Source organism: Halyomorpha halys, unplaced genomic scaffold (assembly GCF_000696795.3).
Source record: "Halyomorpha halys isolate HHAL.00 unplaced genomic scaffold, Hhal_1.1 Scaffold401.1, whole genome shotgun sequence".
Classification (NCBI taxonomy): Eukaryota; Metazoa; Arthropoda; class Insecta; order Hemiptera; family Pentatomidae; genus Halyomorpha; species Halyomorpha halys.
The window spans coordinates 37,538-50,714 of record NW_027108484.1 but is presented as its reverse complement, the minus strand read 5'-3'; the positions used below and the strand labels follow the sequence as shown (position 1 = coordinate 50,714).

Sequence of the window (13,177 nt, the reverse complement as noted above, 5' to 3'; positions counted from 1 at the left end):
GGTGAGCTTAAGATTGCCTGAAAGCTGAAGAAGACCGTGCCTTTGCCGGACTGAGAGCCCTAGAGAACTTGAAAGAACTAATTGCTCCTGTGTCCTGCCTAATTACAAACCCTTTGTCTTGCAACCTGTCGCTCTGAATTCCTGTCATTTTCAAAAGGTCAAAAGTCAACAAACTGTGGTTTGTGGTGGTTGGATTGTCATTGAGCTTTAAGGCTCCAATTAAGAAAAGCATTGATGGATCCAAGGAATCAATTAATTCCTGAAAAAGAGGAAACGGAATATAATTGTCTACCTCTCCATCTTTTTTGTTCTGTACGTTTATTTCGTCATTTTTTTTTTAGAATAACGTTTCAGAATAATCAACATTATTTATCTACCACTGGTTTCAAGGACCACACCGTTGATGGGGTAACCTAATTTATTAAAAAAAGTTTTGCAAGTATATGAATCAGTATAGGCTTCCTCGCTGTTTCTAACTTGCTCACTACAGAATTTGGGGAAGCATTGTATCATTGTAGAAATAAAAAAGAATATGTCCTCAGAATAGAAAATTCTCGCTTACATTTTACATTTTGAACATATTACATAATATTTTGTTCCGTGTCCGTCTATCTACTGTCAAATATGTGGTCAGACCTATTCGATCAATCAGTCAATCCGATTCTAAAAAGTAATTTCAGAGATTTCATAGGATGGATATATTCCATACATAGTATAGTTCCATATATAGTACTTTAGCTTAATTATCCGTTAGTGAAATTTTTTTAGCTCACCTTTATTCATTCTGACAAATTTTAAGAGAATTTGGTGGTTAGTGTTGTTATTGTGTAGAATAAATTTCGTTAAACTCTATTCCCAACTTTCTTTTCATAATCGTCTTTTATCCTCAAAAACAAAACAAAATTAATGAAAAATTAAAATTATTAAATTTCATCCAATATATACCCAATATCCCTTTCTTCAGTCTACTTTTAAAATGCAAAAGAGATATAGTTTCCACCCATTTCTCTTAACACCCTGATTTCAATAACAACCCTTGAGGCTTAGAAATTATTTAAATAATACTCAAATTTATTCTTAAAGATAGATATAGATAATTATGTATCTACCTGTTCCATAGAAATGGCGAGGAACCTATACTAACACAAACATGTAATACATATTTGTAGAGCCATTTTTGAGAAAATTGAGTCACGTGATATATATGAATCAAGGTTAATTAATAAAATCTATGGGACTAGTAATTGACGGAGTTGATACAGAAATAAACATCTTTAGGGAAAAATTAGACAGATCATTTTCGAAATATAGGTGGGCCCCAACAAAATACGTTTACGCACTTGGGAATAGGATGGAATAAATTTGGAACTGATTAGTTATACATAATCAATCCTAGAAAAATAATAAAAATTGAATTAGTAGTTTGATCGATTATACTCCAACACAAATTTGACTACAGATATAAAGACATGGAATCATTTAGTTCAGGGATTAGATTATAATACCAAAAATTATTGGAAGAGAACCTATTCTTCCTCATATTTTTCCTGATATCATATGTTTAAATACATCGTCAGGAACAGTTTAGCAAAATTAAATATAATAACGTTTTGTTGCAATGACTATGATTTTCAATATAGTCATTCCACCTCTCAGCAACTGGCAAGACTATCAGAATTTATAATAAACGGCTTCGAATTGAAGAAGCACACCCTGATAGCGTACTTGGACTTCCAACAAGCGTTTGATGAGCTCTGGCATCAATGTCTCCTATACAACCTAAAGTGGGTGGACACTCCAAAGTACTTATACTACATTCTCAGCTCATTCCTCAACGGCAGAACATTTTCTGTTAGATTAAATGATACGAATTCTACCTTCAGACAAATCCATGCCGGTACTCCACAAAGTTCAGTCCTTTCTCCCATTCTGTTCAAATTCTATGTTCACGTCATCATTCAGTCCACACAAACCACTAAAACTATGTTCGCTTACGATACAGCAGTGTTCTCTCAACAGGATGACATAATAATAGCTAGAAATAATTTGCAAAATCACCCTAATGGACTAGAACAATACTTTAATTAATGAGTGATTTAGCATGAACATTGAAAAATGTTTATACTCTCAGACACCCACCAAAACCATCATGACTGATAATCAAAGGTAAAAATGTAAAATGGAATCCTACCAGTGAAGCAGTAGCTTCACTACCTGTGAATTCTACTTGATCGCCAACTTACATTGATACTCAACATTAAATTAACCCAAATCTACGCAAGATTTTTACTCAATTTATCTATCGTAAACAAAATATTCAAATTAAAATTAGAAACAGCTATTCTTATTTTTAAAACATTTCTCAGGCCAATCTGGAAATCTCGGAGCGTCATTCTTTACCAAAAGTAATAAATTTCCATAATTTCAAAATAAAGTCGTAAGAATTGATGTGGATGTTTATTGGTTTGTAAGAAACAGTCAATTAAATCGGAAATTACAAGTAGAGACAATAGTGGATTATATAAAAAAAAAGTTCATGAAGTTCCAATCCCAGTTTCCTACAGTTAAAAGAGCAGCGACCTACAACATAAGAAACCCAACCACAACTCGAAGACTGAAGGACAGGCTGCTGCAGGACAACCTGTTATTGGTTTTATATTTATCAGTTCTGTTATTATCATTCTAAAATTGTATTTTATCTTAATTTTTTATTCATTATCTGTTTCATAAATCACTTTCTTTTTTTTCCCATTAGAAGTCTATTATTTTTTTATTAAATCCATAAATATCATTGTTTTTTGTAATTAACTTTACTTTTATATTATTAAGAATTATTATTTTAAGCTATCTATTTTATCTTAAATTTTTGTTTTATTTATAACATTGTATGTAGTTAGGGGTGTCTTTTGTATGAGATTATACCTCACCACATAATCGATTGTTAAAAAAAAATGTACCTCTTCCATTAACGAGGTAAGGCCCACCAGGCCGATCTGGTATTAAATAAATAAATAATTATGCAATATATAGGATTTCAGCCGGTTAATTGGGAAACAAAATTGAATTCTGTTGGTCAACATTACATACACAACCTAAACTTCAAACACAATTGGACTAAACAGTTAATAACTTAGACGTTTGTATTTCATGTATTTTTCCGTATTGATGAATTAGTACTACTGTTATTATTTGGAAAGAAGTTTTCAAATATAAGACTGCAAACCCATTTTAAATATCAAGAATAGAAGAAGGAAATCCTTGAAAAACAGGGAAGACGTGTGATTTGAGGCAGTGCACTTTCCCATGAGACTGGATCCATCAATATTTCCTTGGGCTCTTACGTTAGGGAAAGCTGCAGACAAGCTCATTGGGATAAATGAGGAAGGGCTGACTGGTGTCATGGGAAATCATCTCGATCCCTGGCACACCGAATCTGATACCGAGCCTCGCAATCTGGATGGCACTGGGTAGACCTCATAGCCTCTGCCTCTTTTCCAACGAAAGGGAAATTGGTCATTTATAGCTCCAAGCATAAAGATAAAGTCCATATTTTCTTGAACGAAAATAGGATATAGATTTTTTATAATTAAAAAAAGAAGAATATAAGATCAATTATTTTGAATAGTCTCTTAATATCTCTTGGAGAACATTTGTAATTATAATATTATCAAAAAATGAGACGATTTGTCGTAAAATATGGATAACTGAAGAAATGAAAAATTTCGCAATGTTAATATTTTTGAAAATTACCATATTTTGGCATAAACCAAAAATCATTTACTATAATTTGTATGTACTATACAAATATAAATTTCCGAAAAAAAAATCTATAAAATCAACTCTAAACTATCCGGTGAGGCCAAAACATTAATTCACACGCAATAAATATCAGATACTAACGGCCGAAAAACAAAAAAAAAACGACACTGTTTTTTTGAAAAGCTACACCTTCGGTACTATCTGCCAAGCAGATCTCAATCAGAACCCAAATTGTAGTACATTTATTCTACTATAAAAATTATGAGCACTGTCTTTTTCTTACAGTAGGTAGTTTTCAGGAAATCGAGCATGGAATGACAACTTTTAAAAAAGTTTAGGACTTTTAATGAATAAATTGATCAATTGCTATGTTCGCAATTTGAGATTTTTAATCTCAACATATTAAAAAATCAGAACTATCTGAACTTTTGAACTTAATTTTTTGCTTACTAATTGAACAGTAACGGAGGTTTTGCAGTGCCCTAGGGAATATTACAAGGTCTCCCTTGGTTATGGATGGTAGCTGCAAGAGGTTTAGGAAGATACGGAGTATCCAACAGAACCAACCGGTCAAAATTTCGTTACTGCCGAGATATACGTAAGTGTCTATGTCATTTTAAATTTATTTTTACAATTATTCCTTCTTAACGGATGCAACCATATAACGAGTTTAATATCCTATTCTCAAAAGGTCTTACTGTATTCCCTTTATAATATTATAGTCACATACTACTTATACATTAAAAAATAGGTAAGCGGCGAAGTGGCACACTAGTAAAGGGCTTTGCTAATTAACTCCAAGGACTTGGGTTCGACTCCAGCTGAGCAGAAAATTATTTATTCTTTTATAGTAGCCGTGACACAACCCTATAGGTTTAGAAGCTCTGGGTGGACAGCCTCATAAAATGGGTAACCTTAACTGAAGCTCTTGTTATTCACTAGAACTTAAGATACATCAGACACAAGGGGCTGTTCCAGAGGAGTTCGATAAGGACTAGCTGAAGGACTCCCTCCATCCTAGAAAAATTAAATAAATGATAATGAGGTGTAGATAGTTGACCGTAGATTAATGATTGGAGAAGTTTTGGTGGTTTATGGTTTTGTTTATTTATGTTGTTCTTTGCTGACCGCACCCCCCGACAAACTTCTCCAATCATAAATAAATGATATATCTATTACAGACGAATTCCCCTTTCTGTTGGATAATCTTCTTAAACCTGGACAGTCTCATAAAATGGGCAGCCTTAATTGAGGAAAACTCAGATTGTTGAGCATGATGTTGAAAATAATTGCATGAACGTTGTTCTGAAAACTATTTTACTGAACCCCTGATCCTATATATATATATTCCTAGATTTTGTTTATTATTTTTTATTGTTTTTATCAAAACCTGTTGGAGAAAAGGTCCCGTATTATTATAAAAGAAAAACTAGAACATAGTTTAAATCGTAAATAGTTGAGACTAACTATCGCCTACCTCCGAGACACCGGACCCTTGGTCCCTTAGGTGACCAAGACACCGGAGGAGAGGACACGGTAGTAATAGCATGGTAATTGGGGAGGAGGCATTAGCATGTTATTGGCTACATGTTGTGTTGTCGTTGGCAATTTGCTCAAGGCGACATCTCTCGGCAATAAGCTGCCACCTCAAGAGTTTATTAGCCGCTCCCGTGGCGCTCCTTTGAGGTCACAAGGAACAATTAGGGCAATTGCCACAGATTACCTTCTCAGTCGATTATAACCCAGACCTTTTGTCTCCCGTTTGTAGGGCACTTTGGGGCGACACTGGGTTTTTCCTTAGCACTTATACGTGCTTAGTTGAATTTTTTTCCTGATTTCAGGTTACAATTTCTATTTTTGCGGCTAGAAATGAAAAAGTGCGTTAATAATTTTATAGTTTTATGTTTTATCTTATTTTAAAGTGCAAAAATTTTAAGATGTTGAACGAAAATCATTCTGTATTACGAAAAGGTTTAATAGGATTTCCAGTGTGCAACACTATGGTAACTATTAGGGTATCCTAGAATGATTTTAAAAACCTAAATTCTTATTTTATGCCAATTTACAATTGATATGAATTATTCATTTCATTTCTCTCTTTTAAACATAGATGTGCAATAATATAAATTATTTAATCAATAGAATACGCTGTAGTGCTGCTAACTACGAAGTTCAGCACCAAGCTGAGAATATTATTATGAATCTTTAATTTTAGGATATTTTTTAAAATTATTTTATTACATTTTCGATTTTAATACGTAACAAAATACAAAAAAACTTACGAACAAATGTGTTCTTTCTTATATACCACATCCAGAAGTATTTGTTACTATTAATTTAATTTGTTTTTAATCTTTAAAAGGAAGATGGTCCTGGTGCGGTCAAAGAAATACTCAAATAGTGTTTGAATTATTTATATTGAGCCAAAGTTTTGTACCACTTGGCAGGTCTTTGTCAGGGGTAAAAAAGATACTAACACTTAAATGATGTAAATATAAATGAACAAAGTAAATGAAAAATTAAAAAATATGTATAGTGAAACGTCAACATTAAATGAGAATACTATAAGGTTTAAAGTAATTAATGAAGACTAAAAAAAATAACAGATAAAAAAGAGGAAATATAAAATATATTATTAACAAAAAGATGGAGAAAGGTGGATAAGAATAAAGGAAGATAATGAACAATATAGGAAACGTACCTAACGGACTGGAAGTCAGTGCGCAAGTGAACTGTTTACAGGATGTTTTAGAGAAGTAGTTGGGATTGTCAGTTGAAACACGTTATATTTGAAAATAATTTTAGGGTAAACATCAAAAACAAGATGTCAACTGACAAGATCAGTGAATGATGGACAAAGGACAGACTAAAAGATGGAGAAAGGTGGATAAGAATAAAGGAAGATAATGAACAAGATAAGAAACGGACTGGAAGTCAGTGCGCAAGTGAACTGTTTGCAGGATGTTTTAGAGAATTAGTGGGGTTTGTCAGTTTGACATTATATTTGAAAATAATTTTAAGGTAAACATCAACAACAAGATGTCAACATAGAAGTTTTGTTGTCATTCACTGAAGTTGTCAGTTGACATCTTTGTTTCAATCCGAGAGCACTAACGAAGCCATTTAATGTTGGCGAAACGTTAGCAAACAATAAATAGTTTTATTTTACTATTCTGATATCTCTATTGACCTCCACCTGGGCTATCTTCCCTCAATTAACAAATTTTCATTCACTTTAAATTAATTTCACATAACTTTTTATTACACAGTATAAATGATATTATACTTTATTATTCATAATATAAATTTAGTCCTATGTTGTTAAGAGCGTTTTTTTTTTCACAATATGTGCCTTGGATTACCCTTGAAACAGATTTTCTCTTCTCCAAGAAGTTACAAATTTGACCTACAATTTTCTTCTATTCGTAGACAAAGCCTTGTAATTCGGGTAGTTTTCCTTGATCATTAGGTTAATCATAGAGCCCTGTCTCCCACAGTGGTTTGGCATAAAGTTCCTCACCAACGGTGTTGGTTGTGACGGTGTCGTCGGCCTCCTTCATGCCGCGAAAACCCATCGGGAAGTCAAGACAGAGCTTTTGAAACAGTTTCGAAATAAATGATACATTAGTATTATGGAACTACTTATAGACTTTCATTTTTTTTTTTTTTTACCATTAGCAACATGCCTGATATTTTTATTTTAACTATCCAATATTTTAAAAATCTGCCGTATTGCCTGTCTCCACCAACGACCACACTGGTATAAGGATTCCTTATCACCAATCCTACTCTTCATACCACCTAAACAAGTTAATACCTCTTAGATAAAATATTTTTTGCAAAAACTTACAATCCCAGAATATCCAGGTCATGGGTTTTTTATCTCTCAGTCTTTTGTAAACATCTACCAAAGAAATCATATTGCTCACATACATCTTCAACAGACCTCACTTATTCTCTAATGAAAATATTCTAATATGACCTTTTCCTAAAATTTGGAAACATATTGATATCTTATAGACTAATTTACCAACTTCACATCATTATAAAGCTTTTTTTAAAAATTCTTCTTAATATAATTATATTCAACTTTGAATCTCAATATTTTCTTTCTCATCTATTTGGACCTTGTTTATAACATTTCACTGGTTTCAAGGCCCTTGTTGGACCATGGCTTCATGCTGTTGACTATATCTCCTCTGCACCTAAAAGTAATTATGATTGTTTGGGTGCATTTCTGGATTTTCTACAACTTTTGACCAGGTTTAGCGTGCAGGATTGTACTTAAACTTAAAATCAGTGTAGCTCCTAAAACTCATAATGCTCCTTTTTCCAAATGTAATCCACTTATAATCCATGTTCCACAATCAGTGTCTTGGGTCCTATCCTCGACATTCTTTTCACAACAGACATTGCGAATGATCCCGGTACCCCTCGAGTAACACTAGCTGATTTCATCTAACCCAGATCCTTAAACATCATTCTGTAACTTACTTAAGTGTAGTTCTGACCGAAGACTGGTGTAACATTGGGGTATCAAAGTAAATGAATCCAAATGCAAACAAGCCACGTTCAACCTCAGATTCAGGTCCTGTCTGTCATTTTATTTTTACTTCCTACCAATTCATTTCTTTGAGACACAGTCAGACCTAGACTTTCTACTGAACAAAATAATAATGTGGAACTCACACACTAAACTAATCCAAAAATTGGCCCATTGTATAAACTTCTAAATAGAAAATCTCAGCTGTCAATAAACCGCTAATTTACAATTCTATACTATAAATCTAAGAACCTATGGACTATAACTGTAGGGAACGGCTGAAATTTCTATCAGCAAACACATTAAATCAGTTCAGTCATATGTCCTTCGAAAAATAGTCAATACTTCAGGATATGTAGCCAATATTACCCCAAGTCACGACATTAATAAGTGGACCTCTGGTTATGGTCAGAAGCTCCACTCATCCTGAGGATCTGCTTTAAAGTAGCTAAGCAAAAGGGGTTTAAACACAAAATAATTGACTGGATAGTGTACTAAGAAACTCATTAATTAGATTATGCAGAAAAAGATATGAAATTTAACTTTAACAGAAAATCTTAAACTTTAAAGCTAAGCAGGCAGGTGTAAGATATTTAAAATTTATTATGCTGAGGAAATTGTTAAATCCGTAAACGTAAGTCTGAAACTTTCCCTTCAAAAAGAGGAGTTAGGCAGAAATGTGAAGTTCCTTGTTTACTTATTAACCTCATTCTAAGAATTGAGGGCAGTAAGCATTCTGAGTATTAGTAACAGGAAAAAGTTCAGCTACTTGCCGGTGGATGCTTTTATCAAGCTATCAGATATGAAGTTATGTTTGGTTCCTGAATGTCTCAATCATGTTCCTAAATTTACATATGCTAAGTTACATATTCTAAGTTACAATTATTCTGTAAGAAAAAAGATCATTTCAAATGAATAGCTAATTAAATATAAAATGCCTACTTGCATAAGATTCAGAAACTAGAAAAAATTGGTAGGAAATATACAAAGAAAAAAACAGTAAATATAGAGAAACGTTCTAGAATGTTTATACAATTTTAAGTTAAAATACCACGTGACGGGTTTGTTGTCGAAACCTGTTGCTTTTTTTGTTAAAATCACTTTATTGCATTTTCTCAAGTTTTTGGAGCTATTTGTGAACTTAGCTAGAGATACTGAATAGATCGAGATCATTCCCGCCTAAAATGAAGAAAGATTTGCCATCTGCATCATATCGATCTATTCCGATCAGTTACGTTTCATTTACTTATTCGGTCTTATCTTTGATATTACTCCACAATGTACAATCTCGTATTATGTTTTACTTGCACGAATTCGAGTGTAGGGATGCCCACACGAGCTCTATCATGCAGACACAATCAGAAAAAGTGTCCCCTTGAAGATTCGCTTTGTTGTAGAACTTAAATAACACTTCGGGGATGACTAGGAGAGTTTGGAAAGCTTCGAATATTACCTGATACAATATGTCAAGAGGCTGACCAATGTGACAACAAAGTTATATAAAATGGATTGTCTGCGATTTTGGTTCTGGAGTTTATTCAAGACGAATACTTATATTCTTATTTGCACCCATAAGTTCCATTTTATGAACGAATTTTGATTTTTTACAAAGGTTATAATGTATGTCTTTTCTCCATATTTGACTATAATTCTTACCTTAAATTTTGAGATTTTAACTTATTTATACCGACTAGTTCGATTCCAGCTAAAACTCATAAAATACCTCAAGATTATTGAGTTAATGCTAAAAACTATTTAACAGGAATTATTAAAAAACGAGAATGACATTATTTAGTAAGTTTAAAATATTGCTGCTTAATTTGTATTATTTTGTATTTGACGTAGTCCATAGATTGTTCTATGGGTTGCTATTACATTCTGACAACCTTAGCTCAGGGACAGTATATAGAGGGAATAGAGAAAGAAAACACTGTATAGGCTATTTCACTTGGAACATCTCCCGTTCAAAATAAAACTAATTAATTTCAATATTTGTCACTGTTCTTGCTAAGGCATTGCGACAGGAGTGAAGTTATTTTTAATAGAAATGTTTGAAAGCTATTCATTTACATTTAAAAGTAGTAGGGATTAAATACAAAATTAACTAAATGTTTTTAGTTCTTGTTGTTATATTTTGTTATTGTGATATTTATGGGAATTTTTTTCCGATCATTTTTTTTAAAAGAGAAAATCTCGACATTTTGTGTCAACACAAGATCATTCCAATATAATGAGGCTATTCAGAATCGGCTGAAAATGAAAAACTATCCCATTTCAGCGTGGTCACAGGTAAAAAAAAAATATTTTAGAAATTGTGGGTATGGGAGGTTTTTAGTTTCTCTTTGTAAAATTTACGAAAATAGAATTAGCTTGTTTTTATAAAAAAAACCTCGCATTTTTTTTTTTAATAACCCAATTACTGACTATTTCTGACATGCTGTGGGTAAGAGGAGGTTATCGCCCTATTCTAACCTATGCTCTGGGTAAGTTATGAGTTCGTGGGACCACCATAGAAATAAAAGTCGACGCTCGACTGCAGTTCTGAGGTTGAAAAGTTCTACGCCTCAGAACTGCAGTGTAGATCTAATAACTAAATTTATGTCCATAAATTTCGCGAAATAAAATCAGGTTTTAGGGCATACAAAGAGATTTCGATGGTAGACTGAAGTCAAGGGGTGAACAAGAAAAAAAAAAATGTTTGGTTATTGAGATTTCTAAGTGTATTAACTAAAAAATAAATTTGATTTCAATAACAGTACAATGGCATGATACAGATTTGTGGAGAATCTTTTCATTAGTAGAATTCCAATAACGTTTCTAAATTGAAAAGTCGCGAGACCATCTTCATTTCAAACGCATAGATGGATTAGTAAGAACTGAAGAGGAAGAAAGGTTAGAAAAAAAAGGTGTGTTCAGGTGGTTAGGGAGTTTATAATGGAATGATCGATATCTGGTTATGGTCAAATTTGTAAGCTATGGAACATTGAAAATATATCTCATTATCATGATTTGTGATTACGAAATTAAAATGGTATAATGAGATGCAAATGATGTCAAAAAAGTGATCGGAAAAACCGATAACAAAAGCTCACAAAAATAACAGTTGAGTATTGAACCTAATGGAAGAGAATATTTTATGAAATATTAAAAAACAAAAAGTATATCATTTAGTTATAAATATAAGTTATAAGTTAAAAATATCGATAAAGACAATAATTAATTTTCTATTTACGTATTATATAGATTGTATCATGCACTGCGGTTACTTTTTGACAACCTTACTTGCTTTGGGACAACCTATAGAGGAATTATAGAAAGAAAGACCTTAGCTTAGACTAATATCTTCGGAACACGTCCATTTCAAAATTTAAAAAAAAAAAAAATTTCTATTTGCTAGATTCACCTCTATTCAAGCAAACCAGTGAGATCAGTGATGTTTTTAATCGACATTTCTGAAAGTTGTCTATTCATTTTGAATTATAAGGGAATGAATACAAAATTAACTAAATATTTTTAGTTGTTGATGTTAGTTTTTCCATAATAATAAATAAATCTAGTTGTAAAATCATAGTAATCAAGAATTCATCCTGGCAGATATAATTACCATACAACAATAGTTATTTTTTAATTTTAATTTATTTATTGATATTTACAACTGCATTAAAAATATCATGTAAATTTAATGTTAATTATACAATGTCATGATACAAAAAATACGGAGAATTGAACCATTGACAGAACTCCAAGGTTATTTTAATTTTATTTCAACGTTGTATTATGATATCATTTGTTTTTATTAATTGTGATAGTGAAGTTTTTAGTACATTTTGCTAACTCGCATACCTTTTATAAATTATTAAATTTTTACTCGATTCTCTTCAGGGTGTGTTTCTCTCGACGCCATGTGTAAGTACTTGGCCATGTTCCATTGATTGTCCCAGCTCTTGAGGCCATACATTCCAGTAAAGGCGACAAGCCACACAGAGCGGACTTCCGTGTACGTCCTGGAGATTTACATCGAGATTTGTGGAAGTGCCGTAAGTTTTATTTTCAGTTCCATGTTCGTATTTAATTAAGGAGGTTCTTGAAATTACCAAAATACTGACCTAAAGTTACTCCAATTTTATTATTAAAAAAAAACTAATAACACTGAGAATTAATATATCAAAAAGGCTGATTAATGATGATTGTTTCTTTTTTCCTATTAAATAATTATTTTTCTGATGATTTCATTCCTTGAAAAATCTAAATCATAATCGATGCCTTGGTAATTTGATATATTAAAGCATCAAAATAAAGAGATTATGGGTTTTCAATATACTTAAAATTATTCTTAAATTTTTAACAAATAAAAATCATGTACTCTATGACACTTAAAATATAATCTGATTATGAAATGTAATGCAATTCGGTCATTTAATAGTTTCTTAATTGATGAAAAATTCTTTAAAAGAAAGATATTTTCGATAATTTACAGTCAGTTAATTTTGAAATGACTGAATGTGAATTGATATCTGAAAGGAAATACGATAAAGGACAAACAAATAAAGATATTTATTAGAAAAAAAAGATTATATTTGATAAAATTTATAATTATAGAAACAATATGTAATCGTTAATCGATAACTGATTGCATGAATTGGGGTAATATCATTACGCTTTTTTATTTATTAAATTATATAATAAAATATACATAATATATGATTCGAAGACGATCATTGATCTGAGCCAGGGTTCATGATGAGCATTGTATTGCAGACAATGTAGTGAGCAATATTGTTGTCCAGCCGATTATTGTAGAGGAGCATGCGGCGTCTTTCATGGTGACTGTAACATATCAAACAATATATAATGTAAATAATAATAATAATATTA

At 31.9% G+C, this 13,177-nt stretch overlaps 1 protein-coding gene across 1 annotated transcript in view; it reads right to left on the bottom strand.

Annotated features, from left to right (window-relative positions):
* Window positions 1-12,887: 12,887 nt before the first annotated feature.
* LOC106682302 (cell adhesion molecule 3) overlaps window positions 12,888-13,177 on the bottom strand; it is a gene marked incomplete at its 5' end in the record, with an annotated part of 36,873 nt that continues 36,583 nt past the window's right edge. The window contains 1 exon segment of the mRNA XM_014423077.3: window positions 12,888-13,129. Within this exon segment, the coding sequence (XP_014278563.1) occupies window positions 13,038-13,129 (92 nt within the window).